Here is a 13,035-nt window from a genome sequence, read left to right on the forward strand (position 1 = left end):
GAATCCGTCAATCGGGATCAAAACGTGAATGAAATAGCTGATGGGTTTGCAGGTTTCCGTATTGTTGTTCTGGATGAGATCGATAGTTGGATTTGAGAGTGAATGCCAGGCCAGTCACTGTGGCCAACTACGCTCACACCCGGGCTAGGAGATATCAGTGAATGATGGAAAGCCAGAACTATATACAGGTTTCTAAAATCACAAGTTCTTTGTCCCCTGCATTCTTCTGCAACAGTTTGTCTACCTGACATTACCTACCCCCTTTCCCTTTCCATGAATGTGTTGATGCATGTCAGTTTCACTCAAATTCAGAGACAGAAAATTCGGTTTAGGAGAAGGATAAAGTAAGTTATTAGGACATGGTCCAATCTCAGTCATGCATTATCGATGAGTATCAACAGAGGTTCTTCTATGACTGAGCTTTTCTGAAGACATGCTCCCTATCTGGATGGGGCACGAGATACTGTTTATCTGGTTTGCATTGGTTTGGTGATATGTGACCACCATCTCTTCATTAAAGGACTAATACTGATTCTTCTAGCATACAGGGATGACCCTTGACCATTACTTTCTACCCACGTGAAACTACTGATTCAAGAACCCAGACCTCTTCCACGCCTCCACATACAACTTTACCAAATCCCCACTAACAGGCTGCATGCTCTGCATCGTTGGCGAATGCACCCTCGTCTTCTCAGTATCCAGCACCAGTCCCCCACACGACATCGGAATGAAGTAATACGTGAACAGATCGAGCAGCTGCAGCGCGGGGTTGTCTACCGGCGAAGCACGGAAGCGTCGCATGCGGTCGAGCCACTGCTCGTAGGGCACGATGCGGTCGAGCGGGATATCCAGCGTCGAGGCGAGAGAGGAGATCATTTCCTTCCAGGGCTGGCGGGCCGGGTTGTCGATGTGGTAGATCAGTTGGTTGTCTTCCTGTGTGGGGGAGGATTTGGAGAGGAGGAGGTCGGCGAGGGTGCTGGCTACCAGGTCGACGGGGTACCAGGACAGCGTGCCGGAGAGGTCCGGGAGGAGGTGCAGGACCTGGGAGGTCTTGATCAGGAAGGGGATGTACTCGGTGGGATTCCAGAAGCCGTTAGAGGTGGAGCCGGCGATCTGGGCGATGCGGACGGCGGTGGCGTGGAAGTGAGACGGGTGGCGGTGGAGGGTCTGGTTGAGGATGTGTTCGCAGGCGAGTTTGGCGTCGGCGTAGCCGGTCTCGGGGACGAATTCGATGGAGGTGAGATCCTCGGGGACGAGCGGGTGGCCGGTTTGCAGGCCGTAGTTGCCGACGACGGCGAGGGAGGAGATGAATTGGAAGCCGAGCTGGAAGGGGGGTGGGCGATGGCGGGCGATGGATGCGGCGAGGTCGAGGAGGTTGCGGAAGACTTTGAATTGCGACTCGTAGGCTTTGACGGGGCGGGTGAGACTCATGGGCCAGGCGCTGTGGACGATGTCGGTGACGGTGTGGACGAGAGAGAGATAGCTGGAGGGACTGAGGCCGAGGGAGGGCTTGCTGGTGTCGGTGGCGAGGACCGTCAGTTTGGCTTGCGATGCTGCGTCGAGGGTGATGCCTCGGAGGTCGAGGGACTGCTGTTGTCGGACGGCAGCGTCGGTTGTGCTGAGACGGTTGAGGCACACTACGCGGTCGATGTCTGGTCGTTGCGCGAGTGCAGCCATGATGTGTGCCCCGAGACTTCCTGTTCCTCCTGTGATCAGCACGCAGCGATGGCTGCTGGATGCTGGAGCAGCGGGGATAGAGTCGGCGTCCGCTGGGAAGGCATCAGGGAAGTCGGCGGTATAGCGTGCCACGACGGAATCAATGACGGCCTGGCGCTCTGCTAATCTTGTCAATGCTGACGACTCGGGGGCTGGTGAAGCAGCAGCAGCATCGGCCGCCGCCGGAGGAGCAGGAATGCGAGCGTACCTGGGGCCAGACGCATGGGCGATGATCAGTCGCTGGAAACTGGCTTCGGGTCGGTGGCCTTCGGTCCAGTCGACATGTCCAAAGCCCACCGATTGCAGTTTGCGCTCCCAGTGAGTCGCCGGTTGCAGCACGTAGTCGCGGTCATCCTCGAATAGCCACCACCCTTCGACCAGCCCGAAGATAAAGTCCACCCAGGGAATCATCTCGGTCATCTCCAGCAGCATGAGGAAGCCATCGGGGCGAAGGAGCTGGTGGATATTGGTGAGAGAGATGGACAGATTCCGAGTCGCGTGCACACAGTTCGTCGCGAAGACGATATGCTGGCTCTGCAGCAGTTTGGCGTCAGGGGCCGATTCGATGTCGACAACCTTGAAATCCATGAACGGGTACTGCTTGAATCGCTTGCGAGCAGTCGCCACCAGCGAGCCCGAGAGGTCCGTCATGGTGTAATGGACCGGGATGCCCAGGCGATGCAGCAGCGGTACAATCTTGCTGGTGGTGCCACCTGTGCCTGCGCCCAGTTCCAGAATGCGCAGGGGTTCGCCATTGGCGGGAAGACGACGGACCAGCTGCTCGACAAAATGCGCCAGCTGTTGAATCCAGATGCCGGTGATCGGGGAGTTGGCATACATGTCTGTCACGATCTCGCGGCCCTCGGGAGCACCGAACATCAGCTGCAGGGCATCCGCCTTGCCGGTCAGACAGTCCGCGAATTTGGGTCCGATCATGGCTGTCAGCTTATGCTCCGCTGCATGTACGGGCTCGTCGCGTATAAGGGACTCGGCAAGAGCCTCGGGGGTCTTGGTCGGCGCGGCCACAGCCGTCCGGATGATGGCAGATCCCTTGCGGTCGATGAGACGTGCATCCGTCTCGAGAAGATCGTAGATCAGGTTGATGAACCGTTCGTGCCTGGGAAGATAGGTAATGCGCTGCAGCTCCTGACCCGCAGCGGCGGTACGAATGGGACAACCCAACTCCTCAAACGCGTTGACAATGTAGACGATGCAGAGCTCGGTGGATCGGGGCACGACCTTGTCGTGGTAGGTGTCAAGCTGGCCCTTGACGATGAAGTCGTCAGTCTCCCATTTGACTTGTCCAAATACCTCGTGCACGATGGCAGCATCCAGCAACGATGTCTTGTGGAAGCCATTGGTTTGATGATGGCCGTTGGTGCCATTCACACCGTTAATGTCATGGACGCCATTACTACCGTTAATCCCATTGGTTCCATTGCTAACATAGTCTTGGTTGCTGCCATTCACTCCGTTGCTATGGCCATTCACAGAAGGCTCCTCGGTCTCGCCCAAGGTGGACCGAATGCACGCGGCCAGACTGTTAAAGTCGGTCAATTCCATCAGCTGGTCATTCTGCAATGTAACATGGAAGGCCGCCTCGACCTCGCGCACCAGCTCCATGGCCATGAGAGAGTCAATGCCCAGCATGGCCAGGTCCGCGTCATCCTGGATCTCCTCCGGCTCTAGACCCGAAAGGTTGCAGACAATTTCGCGTGTCTTGGCCGTGACATCGGGACCCTTGGACTTGGGAGCCACGTTATTGGTGCCGTTCGGAATAGAGGGCGCAGACAAGGGGGCAGACGGGACTGGAACAGTGACCGTTGGTGCTGCAGGTGCCGGAGCAGAAACAGGAACAGGAATTGACTCGGTCAACGTGGACGGGCTTGCCTGTGAGCCCACCGAAGGGAATGGCGTCGCATGCCCTAGGACCTTGCGAAGTCCATCCAAGGAGACTCGTTGGAAGGAGACGCCTAGGATAGCCTCAGCCAGCGATCCGTCACGGGTGTCGAAGGCAAAGACATCGCTTGTGATGCTGTTCGTGGACTGCTGCTGATGCACCGCGAAGACCTCCCAGACAATAGGGCCTTCGGCGCCCTTGAGCCGGGGGTTGCGTGTCCACCGATCGATGCGATCGCAGACAAAGACGTCTCCTGGCCCGGCATCCGTCATCAGATTGGCATAGATGCCAGCAACCTGACAGAAGCATTCGGTCAGGACCGAATCGATCCAGCCTTCTGCCTCCCATGCCTTCTTCAGCCGACCGGCCGACTCGTGACTGTCGGCCACAATTTTGCTGAGTCGGCGGAACGGCTCCTGGTAGTGCACCACGTTCTCGAAGGCCCGGTAGATGTTGCGGCCTTGGAGGACTTCTTCGGCGTCGGGGTTGCTGAGCAGCCGAATGCCGCGCTGTCGGCCACTAAGTCGCGAGAGACTCTCATAATCGTTTTTGCCCTGAGGGTCGTTGGCGGCTCGCAGGAGGATCTTGCCACTGGTATAGGTTAGAGAGCCACTCGCAGACGCCCCGTGCAGCTTCCACTGCCACTCAAGACCCGAACTGTCCGTCGAGACGAGGTCCACATAGAGCGGCGCTGCTGGGTCGACCTTCACCGGGGCTTGATACAGCATGTCCCGGAGCTCTGGCTGGAACCCTAAACCGCGCAGGTCGGGGCGCAATTGCTCCAGCGCATGCAGTGCAACTTCTCCCTGGAACATGCCCGGCATGAGGGGAACCGTATTCAGGACCACATTGGCGGAAACCACCTGGTGGAGTCGGTCGAACTTGGTGTTCAGCTCAAATCGACCCTGTGTCTGCTCCCTGTCTTGGTAGCCCAGCCAGATAAGAAGACCCTTGGGGGCCTCTGGCGCCGACAACACTTTTTCCACCACCACTTCCGTCGTTGGGGGTGCAGCCAGCTCCATCCAGTGCTGGACCTTCTCGAACTGATATGGAGGCAGCAGAAGGGGGTGATAGTCAGACACCAGGGAGGAGTGATGGGCCCAAAAGGCAACATTCACCCCGGCCTTCCATAGGCCCAGGGTAGCATCCACCAGGAACCGGTGGGAGTTATCACTGGTGACATTGACAGGCTGGAAGTGCGAGTCGCGAGGGTGTTCAAGTGCCCGACTTGCCAGGTTGGTCACCGTCGAATTCGACCCGGCCTCGAGCCAGATGGCCGTAGGGTGTTGCTGGGCCAATCTGCGCACCGCGTGGTTGAAGAAGACCGGTTGGCGCATGTGTTGGGCGAGATAGCTGCCATCGAGCGACCGGGCAGCGGAGGACGCGGTGGCTTGTTCGATTGGAATGACGGGTTCATTGAAGGCAACGGTCTGGCCAAGCTGATGGAGCTCTTCGACCAAGGGGTCGACCAAAGCAGAGTGGAAGGCGTTGCTCACGTTCAAACGTTTGGCTTTGAGACCGATGAAGGTGGATTCAGACTTAACAAGAGCCTCTGCCCTGTCCACAGCCGCCACTCCTCCAGCCAGGGTAAAGGTAGTTGGACCGTTGAAGCAGGCAATGGAGATCGGGGCCTCATCGGCTGCGTTCTTCTCATTTGCCTGTTCGATCAGCTTGTCAACTTGCGCCTTGTCGGCTTCCACTGCCAACATGGACCCCCGGTCGCTGCCCCAGTGGTCGCGGATCAATCGCGCTCGCCCTGCCACAAGCTGGAGCGCGTCCTTGATAGAGTAAACACCGCAAACACACAGGGCCACCAGCTCTCCAAAGCTATGACCCACTGCGGCAGCAACTTGAAGACCGCAGTCGATCCATGTCCGGGCTGTCGAGTACTGAAGGGCAAATAGCAGCGTCTGCAACTTGATCGGATCGGCAACGGGAGTCCGTTGGAATAGATCAGGATAGATACTATCGAGACCGAGTGCTACGGCGACAGCGTCGCATTGGTCTAGGTGTGTGCGCAGGAGTGGGAAACTCTGGTAGATAGCTTCGTCGAGACCGACCCAAGTGGAGATCTGGCCACCAAAGCACAGTATGACGGGACGTGTGGCAGGAACAGGCTGACTTCCTCCGCCAACCTTTTCATTTCGCTCGAAGGCGGCTAGTTGTCCATCAAGATCCTCGAGGGAAGTGGCGCTGAATTGCAGGGCTTGGGGTAGAGATCGGTTGGCCTGACGAGACACTTGGAAGGACAGGTTGGCCACGCTGAGATCCTTAGTGCTGTTCGATGAGTTGCGGAGGAACGCCCGAAGCTTGCTCACGTAGGCGCGAAGACGGTGTTCATCCAGGGCAGAGAGCCAGAAGGGATAGCTCTGTCCCTTTGAAGCTGCTGCGGTGGTCGTGGGCAGCGGCTGATGCGACTGGGTCACCACCATCGAGGCATTCGAGCCAGAGGCACCGTAGTTGTTGATCAGCGCCGTTCGGAAATCGCTCTGCCACTGCTTGACTCGGGTTGGGATCTCGACGCGATCTTCGGCGCGAGCATTCAACGCCGGGTTCGGCACCGTGAAGCTAGCCTGGGGAGGGATCACGCCCTCGTGGATCATCAGCAGCACTTTAAGGAGCGAGACCACTCCCGACGCGAACTCGGTGTGGCCAATGGAGCCTTTAACGGACGACAGGTGGAGGGCATCGGATCTCTTGCTAGACTGCCCGAGCACAGTCCGGATGGCGTCGTACTCAGCCGGATCGCCCACGGGGGTTCCAGTGCCATGGGCTTCCACGACAGAGACATTCTTGGGCTCCAGACGAGCCTGTCGAACAACGTCGACAAACAGCTCAGATAGAGAGGGTGAGTTGGGGACAGTAATGGCTGTGCAATTCTGGTTCTGATAAACGCGGCTGGCTGCAATGACGCCAAAGACCTGGTCGCCGTCACGAATGGCATCCGACAGTCGCTTGAGCATCACCGCTCCTGCTCCCTCACCGCGGCAGTAGCCATCTCCCTTGGCATCGAAAGGCTTGCACTGCCCAGTCGGACTGAGGAATGAAGCCCCCGCCAGGTTATAGAACCAGTCTGGGTTCGTCAGGACGTTGACACCCCCAGCCAGTGCACTGCTGCACTCGCCGTGGAGAATGGCCCGACACGCCTGGTGGATGGCAACGCTGGAAGACGAACATGCGGTGTCGACCGTGACGCTGGGACCGGTCCAGCCAAAATAGTGACTGATCTTTCCCGCATTGAAGGCGCGCAGGTTACCGGTCGCCGAGTAGGCATTGGCCGGGTGGCAGCGAATGTTGGTCTCGTATTCAACGTTGCCAATACCCACAAAGCACCCGATATGCTGATCTGGCTGCGTTGAACCGGCAAAGTATCCTGACTGCTCCACCGCCTGGTAGGCCAGCTGGAGCATCACGCGCTGCTGGGGATCAGTGGATGCCATTTCGCGTGCGCTTTTCTTGAAGAATCGGTGATCGATAGTATCATAGTCCTTCATGAAATTTCCGTACCATTTGCGATTGGCCTCGAGCTTGCGCCAGGGTGTTTCCATCGAGAATCGCTCCGAGGGAACTTCGATGTGCTGAGATAGCCCGCTGCACAGCATCTCCCAGTATTCCGCGAGGTCGGCACCGCCGGGGACGTGGCACGACATTCCGATGACGGCGATCCGGTCGTCCGGCAGCTCACTGAGACGACTGTCTGCATTCACATCGCCGAGCACAGCCGGGAGGGGCGATGTGGACAGATCCAGATCAGAGACGTAGATGAGCCGCGTGCCCAGTTTGCGCGCAATAGTCGGGGGCACGCAGCGCTCCGAGCCAAAAGCAAGAACGCGGGCATCAGCGGTACTGAGATGGGAGGCATAGATGTTGCCAAAGGTCTTGATCCAGTTCGTGGGACGAGTGAGAATCTCGCGCAACGCGGCTTCGTGCAGTTTACCGGTGGACAAATACCGACCGGCGGTCTCGGATCGACTGGCAAACACCAGCTGGCTGGCGTCTGGAAACTGAAACTCGGGGTGTTGCTCGCAGAACTGGAGTGCCTGGGCTGTATCGTTCTCGTGGCCAGGCCAGTGGAACCGTCCGGAGAGGGCCAACTCGACGGCATGCGCTCCGGCAGATGGAGCCTGCTGAACGAGAGTAGATGCGGCCGTCTTGGACGTCGTCACCGTTGAGCGCCTCTCATCGAGGAAAACCGAGACATAGGCCTGTGTTCGGATTAGCGTGGGACTGGTTGGCCTGGATCGGGGCTACTTACGTCGGGAACATTCTCCAGGACCTTGTCAATGTTGCCGGTAATGGAGAAAGAGGTGGACGGGCCGTGGCCATCAGGAATTGACTGCTCTGCATCGACGAGAGCGCCCACGAGCACCGACAATCGAATTGCAGTAGCACCGTGGCGGGTCAAGTCGGCAAGTGTCGACGAGGAACCAACTGCAAAGGCGCTGAGAACGCCCGTGCAAAGACCGAGGATCTCCGTCTCCGTTGTCACAGACAAAGACAGTGGTTCTGTGTCGGAGAGATTGGGCTTCAATGCGCGGACAAGAGCCGTATACTCGATCAAGTGGCCCAGCACGACCAAAGGCGAGAGAAGAATGTTGGGAAGCGGGAACCGCGACGGGGCAATTTCTCCGGTGTGGACTCCAGACTTCAGCTCTTCTAGCAGCTGCTTGCCTTGTTCCAGGTGTTGGAGAGTAGGGATATTTGTTTCTAGAGCTGACCACCACTCGGGGAGCGAGGAGATCACGTCCAACGCCCATTGATAAGCAGGCTCATGGAGCTGTTTCTGCAGAGTGGCGAAAGCGGCACCGTCGAAGGATAGGGCTTGGGAGCCGAACAAAAGCAGTTGATGCGTCGGGGCCATTATGGAATGTGAAAAATGAAAAGTAACATGCAATTGAAACTGCGACCACGCCTTGTTGAATGCGTGTTGATGGTGTTGCTTCTCCAAACGTCCCGCGAAGCTTCCCTTTCTATAGCAGCTCTGCTGGTGTGGGATCCTCAACCCGGTCGGACGTGCAGAATCAACGACCAATTGAGAGGCTCCAATCGTCTGCATGGTCGTCATATATGCGCCTCGGCCATTTGTGTCATGCAGGTAATAAACTCTCCGTGATATCGCCCGGATAGCACCGTCACTGCAATTCCGGCGGGAGAAGATGTGGATCTGAAGGACGAGAGGGGGAATCTGCAGACGGAGCATTGAATATTGATTGCATTTTCATTACTTCATTATTGCACCAATTGTATCCCCCGGTCTATCTATCCTTCTATCCGGCCAACCATCTTGTTTCGTATCTAGTAAACTCCGGTTTCTGCGGCCAATTGCCGGATTTGCGCAACCACTTGAGCTACGTCGTTGGCCTTCAGCGGTACGCGATGATCTCCGTCCCATTCGAGCACTCGTCGACTTTTCGGGTCGCAGAAGTCCTCGTATAACTGTCGATGAAGCTCGACTCCGGCATCGCGCAGTCCATGAACATGGAGATTGGGAACACGCAGGGTCGGAGTCTGCGCATGGGAGGCTCGCTCTCGATAGTCGGGCATGTCGGTAATCTGCGCTGCGTCCGGCAAGAGATCACTGGTTTCCATCTCAGGGTCCAAGGCGATGAGCGGCGCGCGACCGGCTAGCAGGACGGCGAAGCGGAACCAGGGTTTAGAATGCGCTTTACCCCGACTCTGCTGCTGCCTATAGAGAAGACTGGCTGAAACCTTGGCGCCTTGACTGAATCCCAACAAAGCTACCCACTCGCCCGTTGCGCCCGCAGCATCGTCGCGGGCCATCGCATCCTCGAGGCTATCGTCGATCGCGTGGATGATGTCGAGCGGCGACACCAGAGGATGCTCGGGTCGCCAGCGTAGCCAGCGTCGGAAGGGACCCCATTGACTGTAGACGGAGAGCACGTCGGATCCGGCGTGCGATGGGAATGGCGCTTGTGCGAAGACGAGACGAAACTCGGATTTCAGCTGGGCGACGAGCCCTCGACACTGGGCTCGGAAGATGCGCGCGTTGGTTCCACCGCCGTGAAGGCATAGAATCCGGGGCAAATGCCTTGTGGGATCGGGTCCTGTAGTGGCTGACATTTTTGCTCTGTATCTCTGGTTTCTTTCTTCGTGAAAACAATCGGGCTGGTCGTCAGGGCCGGTCTAAATCCTCAGGCCGACCCCGATTCCTGCTCGGCAGGTATAGAGCCATCTTCAGCCTAGATTGTGCCGACCGATAGGCTTCTTCAGAGCAAGGGTTTCCGGTGGATTCATCATTGGACCGGAGAGAAAAGACAACGGCGCAGGTCTTGAATACGAGCGACCGATAAGCGACATGCGGTTTGTTTGGACCAGGGTAGGAAGACCCTGAATCATATCATCAGTGATCAGAGTGAAGGCAAAGCACGACAGCGAGGGAATGAGGGGAAACCGGCTGGATGCAACGACATGCAAGAGTCAACAGGGATGGCTATCAGACCGTTTCAGATAAGATTGCGCCATCGCTTAGGCCTTCTGTCGGCCGACGCTCCACTGGGCGGCCGCTCGGTGGAGACTCGCGCTCGCTTTGTGACTTGGCGATATCAGGAGATGAGGCTTGTATTGGTAATCCTGTGGACATTCTGAAGCTTTTGCCTCGTCGTGGGACAGATGTGTCCTGGAGGCTGAGGGATTTCCACAAGACCACACGGTCGAGTCAAAGGTATATCATTGAAGACATCCAGCAGCTATCATGGCTTCCACTCTCATCTCCAACACTCCTGTCTTCACTTTCTTCATCATTCTTCCTTGATACCTTCGATATGTCTGCCTCCGTCGACTCCAGCACTATCTTCCGCGTCGATGGCATTGTGGCCGTCATTACCGGCGGTGGCAGTGGTGAGTCCCTTGGTTCTCGCATCTATCCACGTCAATCGTCTTACTCACGTCTCTAGGCATTGGTCTGACTATGACCCGCGCCCTGGCCGCCAACGGTGCTTCCAAGGTCTACATTCTGGGCCGTCGATTGGAGGTCCTTGAGACCGCTGCCGCCGAATTCCCCGGCGTGGTCATCCCTCACCAGGCCGACGTGACCTCGAAGACCGACCTCCAGGCGGTCGTGGATCGCATCAAGAGCGAGGTGGGCTACGTGAACCTCGTCGTGGCCAACTCCGGCAGCATTGGACCCCCCGTCCGCTTCAACCCGGCGGCCTCCTTGCCCGAGCTGCGCCAGACCCTATTCACCGACTTCTCGATGGAGGGCATGAACGACGCTCTGAACCTCAACATCACCGCGGCCTTCTTCACCATGACCGCATTCCTGGAGCTCCTGGACGCGGGCACGCAGAACGCTCTCCGCGGCGGTTTCGGCAAGCCTCTCAAGGAGGGCAGCGACGTGCCCTCCATCCAGAGCCAGGTCATTTTCACGACGAGTATCTCGGCGTTCAGTCGGCACTGGAGTTCGTCGCCGCCGTACCTGACCAGCAAGGTGGCCATCATGCAGGTGACGAAGCATGCCAGCACCCAGCTGGCCAAGTTTGGCATCCGAGTCAACGCCATTGCTCCTGGCAGTAGGTTCTCCTCTAACTGTCTTTCATTCGCGTACTCATGTTGCTCTAGTCTACCCGTCGGAACTCGCGTCGGTTCTCATCTCGACCCGCAAGCCCGAGGAAGAGGCGTTCGAGGACCAGCGTTTCATCCCGGCGCGTCGCTTCGGAGGAGACGAGGAAATGGCCGGTGCTATTCTGTATCTGACCAGCCGGGCAGGAAGCTATTCGAACGGATCGATCCTGGTTACGGACGGTGGTCGCTTGTCTGTTATGACCGGTACTTACTAGTCGGAATCCTGTATCTTAAGTTCTTAGTAGTCATGACTCCGCATTGCGCTGGGGGAATATATTTCAATGCACCCATGAACGTTGATCTGTTGTAAAACCCACAAGTGTCTTACCGTTTTTCCTAGCCACATATATCTTCAATTCTATAGCTCTCCAATACCTAAAGGATCTACAGAGGGTCCAAGTGTCATCGAAAACCACCGATGCATGGTGAATATGCACCGACGGTCTTCTCTAGTTCGAGGCTTTTCCACTGCAGTGTATAAATCCGCCGATGTCCCGTGCATTCACTTCTTCTTCCACCTCTCGTCTTTCTGTCTACTCTCTACGCTCTACCCATAAGTCAAGATGCAATTCCCCTTGTCTTTCCTCGCGGCCTCGTTCCTGCCCAGCTTCGGATTCGGTTTGAGTCCCCCCCTCTCTCGACCTAACCATACTAACCTTCTCCGTGAAGATGCATCCCCCGGCCTCAGTCTCAGTCCCTCAACAGTAACCGCCTCCATCAACCAAGGCACGCCCCTGCGCGTCCTCTCGCTCGGCGACTCCATCACCCTCGGCTACAACGACCCGACCGGCAACTCCTACCGGCGCGACCTCCAATGCCAGCTCTGGACCGGCGGCAACCCCGTCTCGATGATCGGATCCGTCCAGCACGGCGACTGGGCCAACAACCACCACGAAGCCTGGGTCTACCACACGATCGACGAGATCGTAACAAAAGGAACTCCTGAGCTCACGCGCCGCCACGAGAAACCCAACGTGATCTTACTTCACGCCGGAACTGTGAACTTCGTACTGAATAAGAACGTCACAGAAGCGCCGGCCAGACTCGGCGCCGCGCTCGACTTCATCACCGCCAACAACCCCCAGGCGCTACTCGTCGTCGCACAGTTAATCCCCGAGCATAACGCCACCGTTAATGCCCTGATCGATCGGTACAATGCCGCTTTACCGGCTGTGGTGGCGGCGCGGGCGCGCGTCGGCCGCCGTGTCATCCTGGCGGCCATGCGTGGCGTGCAGCTGGACATGTTGCCGGACGGGGTCCATCCGGCGGGCGTGAGCTCGACGCTGATGGCGCGGAGCTTCTACGAGGCGATTGTCGAGGGCGGTCGGCGCGGACTCCTCTTGCCTCTGTCTGCGGAGGAGCAGGAGGCGTTTGTGGACGAGGGGGCGTCGGCGGTGCAGCCGTCGGGAGAGTGTGGGCTGGCACTGGAATAGGATTCGTCGCGGCGGGTTTGAGGTCTGATTAGTTGGGATTTGGGAATCACTAATCAGCTACCCACTCCGGAGTAGGGTGGACGTGTCGATCAGGACCCATCAGAGATACGCCAGGAAGAATGAAGTGCTGAGGGGCGGAAATGACGTGGTCGATCCCCTGTTCTTCGGCCGGTTAGCGTTGCATCCGACGGTTGTCGCCGCCGCTAAACAAGCGGCGGCCGACGGGGGATTTTCCGCGTTCCAATGGATACGAGGGCAGGCTATTAGTATTAGGGGTTAGTGTGTGGAATGCGATGGAGCATGTCGTCCTGAAGAACCATGGGTGCTTGGCAACGGCAGACTTTTCCGTTCAACTGTTTCTCTGCAATAAATTCTCGAATGCCCTCCAGGCTGGTTTCGATG

At 57.6% G+C, this 13,035-nt stretch overlaps 4 protein-coding genes across 4 annotated transcripts; 2 read left to right on the forward strand and 2 right to left on the reverse strand.

Annotated features, from left to right (window-relative positions):
• Nucleotides 1–585: 585 nt before the first annotated feature.
• Nucleotides 586–8,480, reverse strand: P170DRAFT_513490 (putative polyketide synthase; the record flags this gene model as incomplete). Its single annotated transcript, XM_024855116.1, has 2 exons — nt 586–7,824; nt 7,875–8,480. The coding sequence occupies 2 exons, from the start codon at nt 8,478–8,480 to the stop codon at nt 586–588; spliced, it is 7,845 nt and encodes a 2,614-aa protein (XP_024699579.1).
• A 380-nt stretch (nt 8,481–8,860) lies between these two features.
• P170DRAFT_440585 (uncharacterized protein) lies at nt 8,861–10,035 on the reverse strand. The gene has a single exon (XM_024850115.1). It carries the CDS (start codon nt 9,698–9,700, stop codon nt 8,915–8,917), a length of 786 nt encoding a protein of 261 aa, XP_024699580.1. The 5' UTR covers nt 9,701–10,035; the 3' UTR covers nt 8,861–8,914.
• Nucleotides 10,036–10,172: 137 nt separating this feature from the next.
• On the forward strand, nt 10,173–11,487 carry P170DRAFT_416776 (SDR family NAD(P)-dependent oxidoreductase). Its single transcript, XM_024847141.1, has 3 exons — nt 10,173–10,477; nt 10,534–11,148; nt 11,198–11,487. Exons 1-3 carry the CDS (start codon nt 10,402–10,404, stop codon nt 11,413–11,415), a joined length of 909 nt encoding a protein of 302 aa, XP_024699581.1. The 5' UTR covers nt 10,173–10,401; the 3' UTR covers nt 11,416–11,487.
• A 42-nt stretch (nt 11,488–11,529) lies between these two features.
• P170DRAFT_440587 (SGNH/GDSL hydrolase family protein) lies at nt 11,530–12,792 on the forward strand. Its single transcript, XM_024850116.1, has one exon. The coding sequence runs from the start codon at nt 11,764–11,766 to the stop codon at nt 12,631–12,633; it is 870 nt and encodes a 289-aa protein (XP_024699582.1). The 5' UTR covers nt 11,530–11,763; the 3' UTR covers nt 12,634–12,792.
• The last annotated feature ends 243 nt before the right edge of the window (nt 12,793–13,035 follow it).

This window comes from Aspergillus steynii (genome assembly GCF_002849105.1).
Source record: "Aspergillus steynii IBT 23096 chromosome Unknown P170scaffold_9, whole genome shotgun sequence".
NCBI classification, from domain to species: Eukaryota; Fungi; Ascomycota; class Eurotiomycetes; order Eurotiales; family Aspergillaceae; genus Aspergillus; species Aspergillus steynii.

Bases quoted from the DNA above. Each gene is read 5' to 3' on its own strand.
- P170DRAFT_416776 (XM_024847141.1), top strand. From the start codon at position 10,402: ATGTCTGCCTCCGTCGACTCCAGCACTATCTTCCGCGTCGATGGCATT. The intron at 10,478-10,533 runs GTGAGTCCCTTG...TCACGTCTCTAG, and splicing joins CATTACCGGCGGTGGCAGTG to GCATTGGTCTGACTATGACC. The intron at 11,149-11,197 runs GTAGGTTCTCCT...ATGTTGCTCTAG, and splicing joins CAACGCCATTGCTCCTGGCA to TCTACCCGTCGGAACTCGCG.
- P170DRAFT_440587 (XM_024850116.1), top strand. From the start codon at position 11,764: ATGCAATTCCCCTTGTCTTTCCTCGCGGCCTCGTTCCTGCCCAGCTTC.
- P170DRAFT_440585 (XM_024850115.1), bottom strand. From the start codon at position 9,700: ATGTCAGCCACTACAGGACCCGATCCCACAAGGCATTTGCCCCGGATT.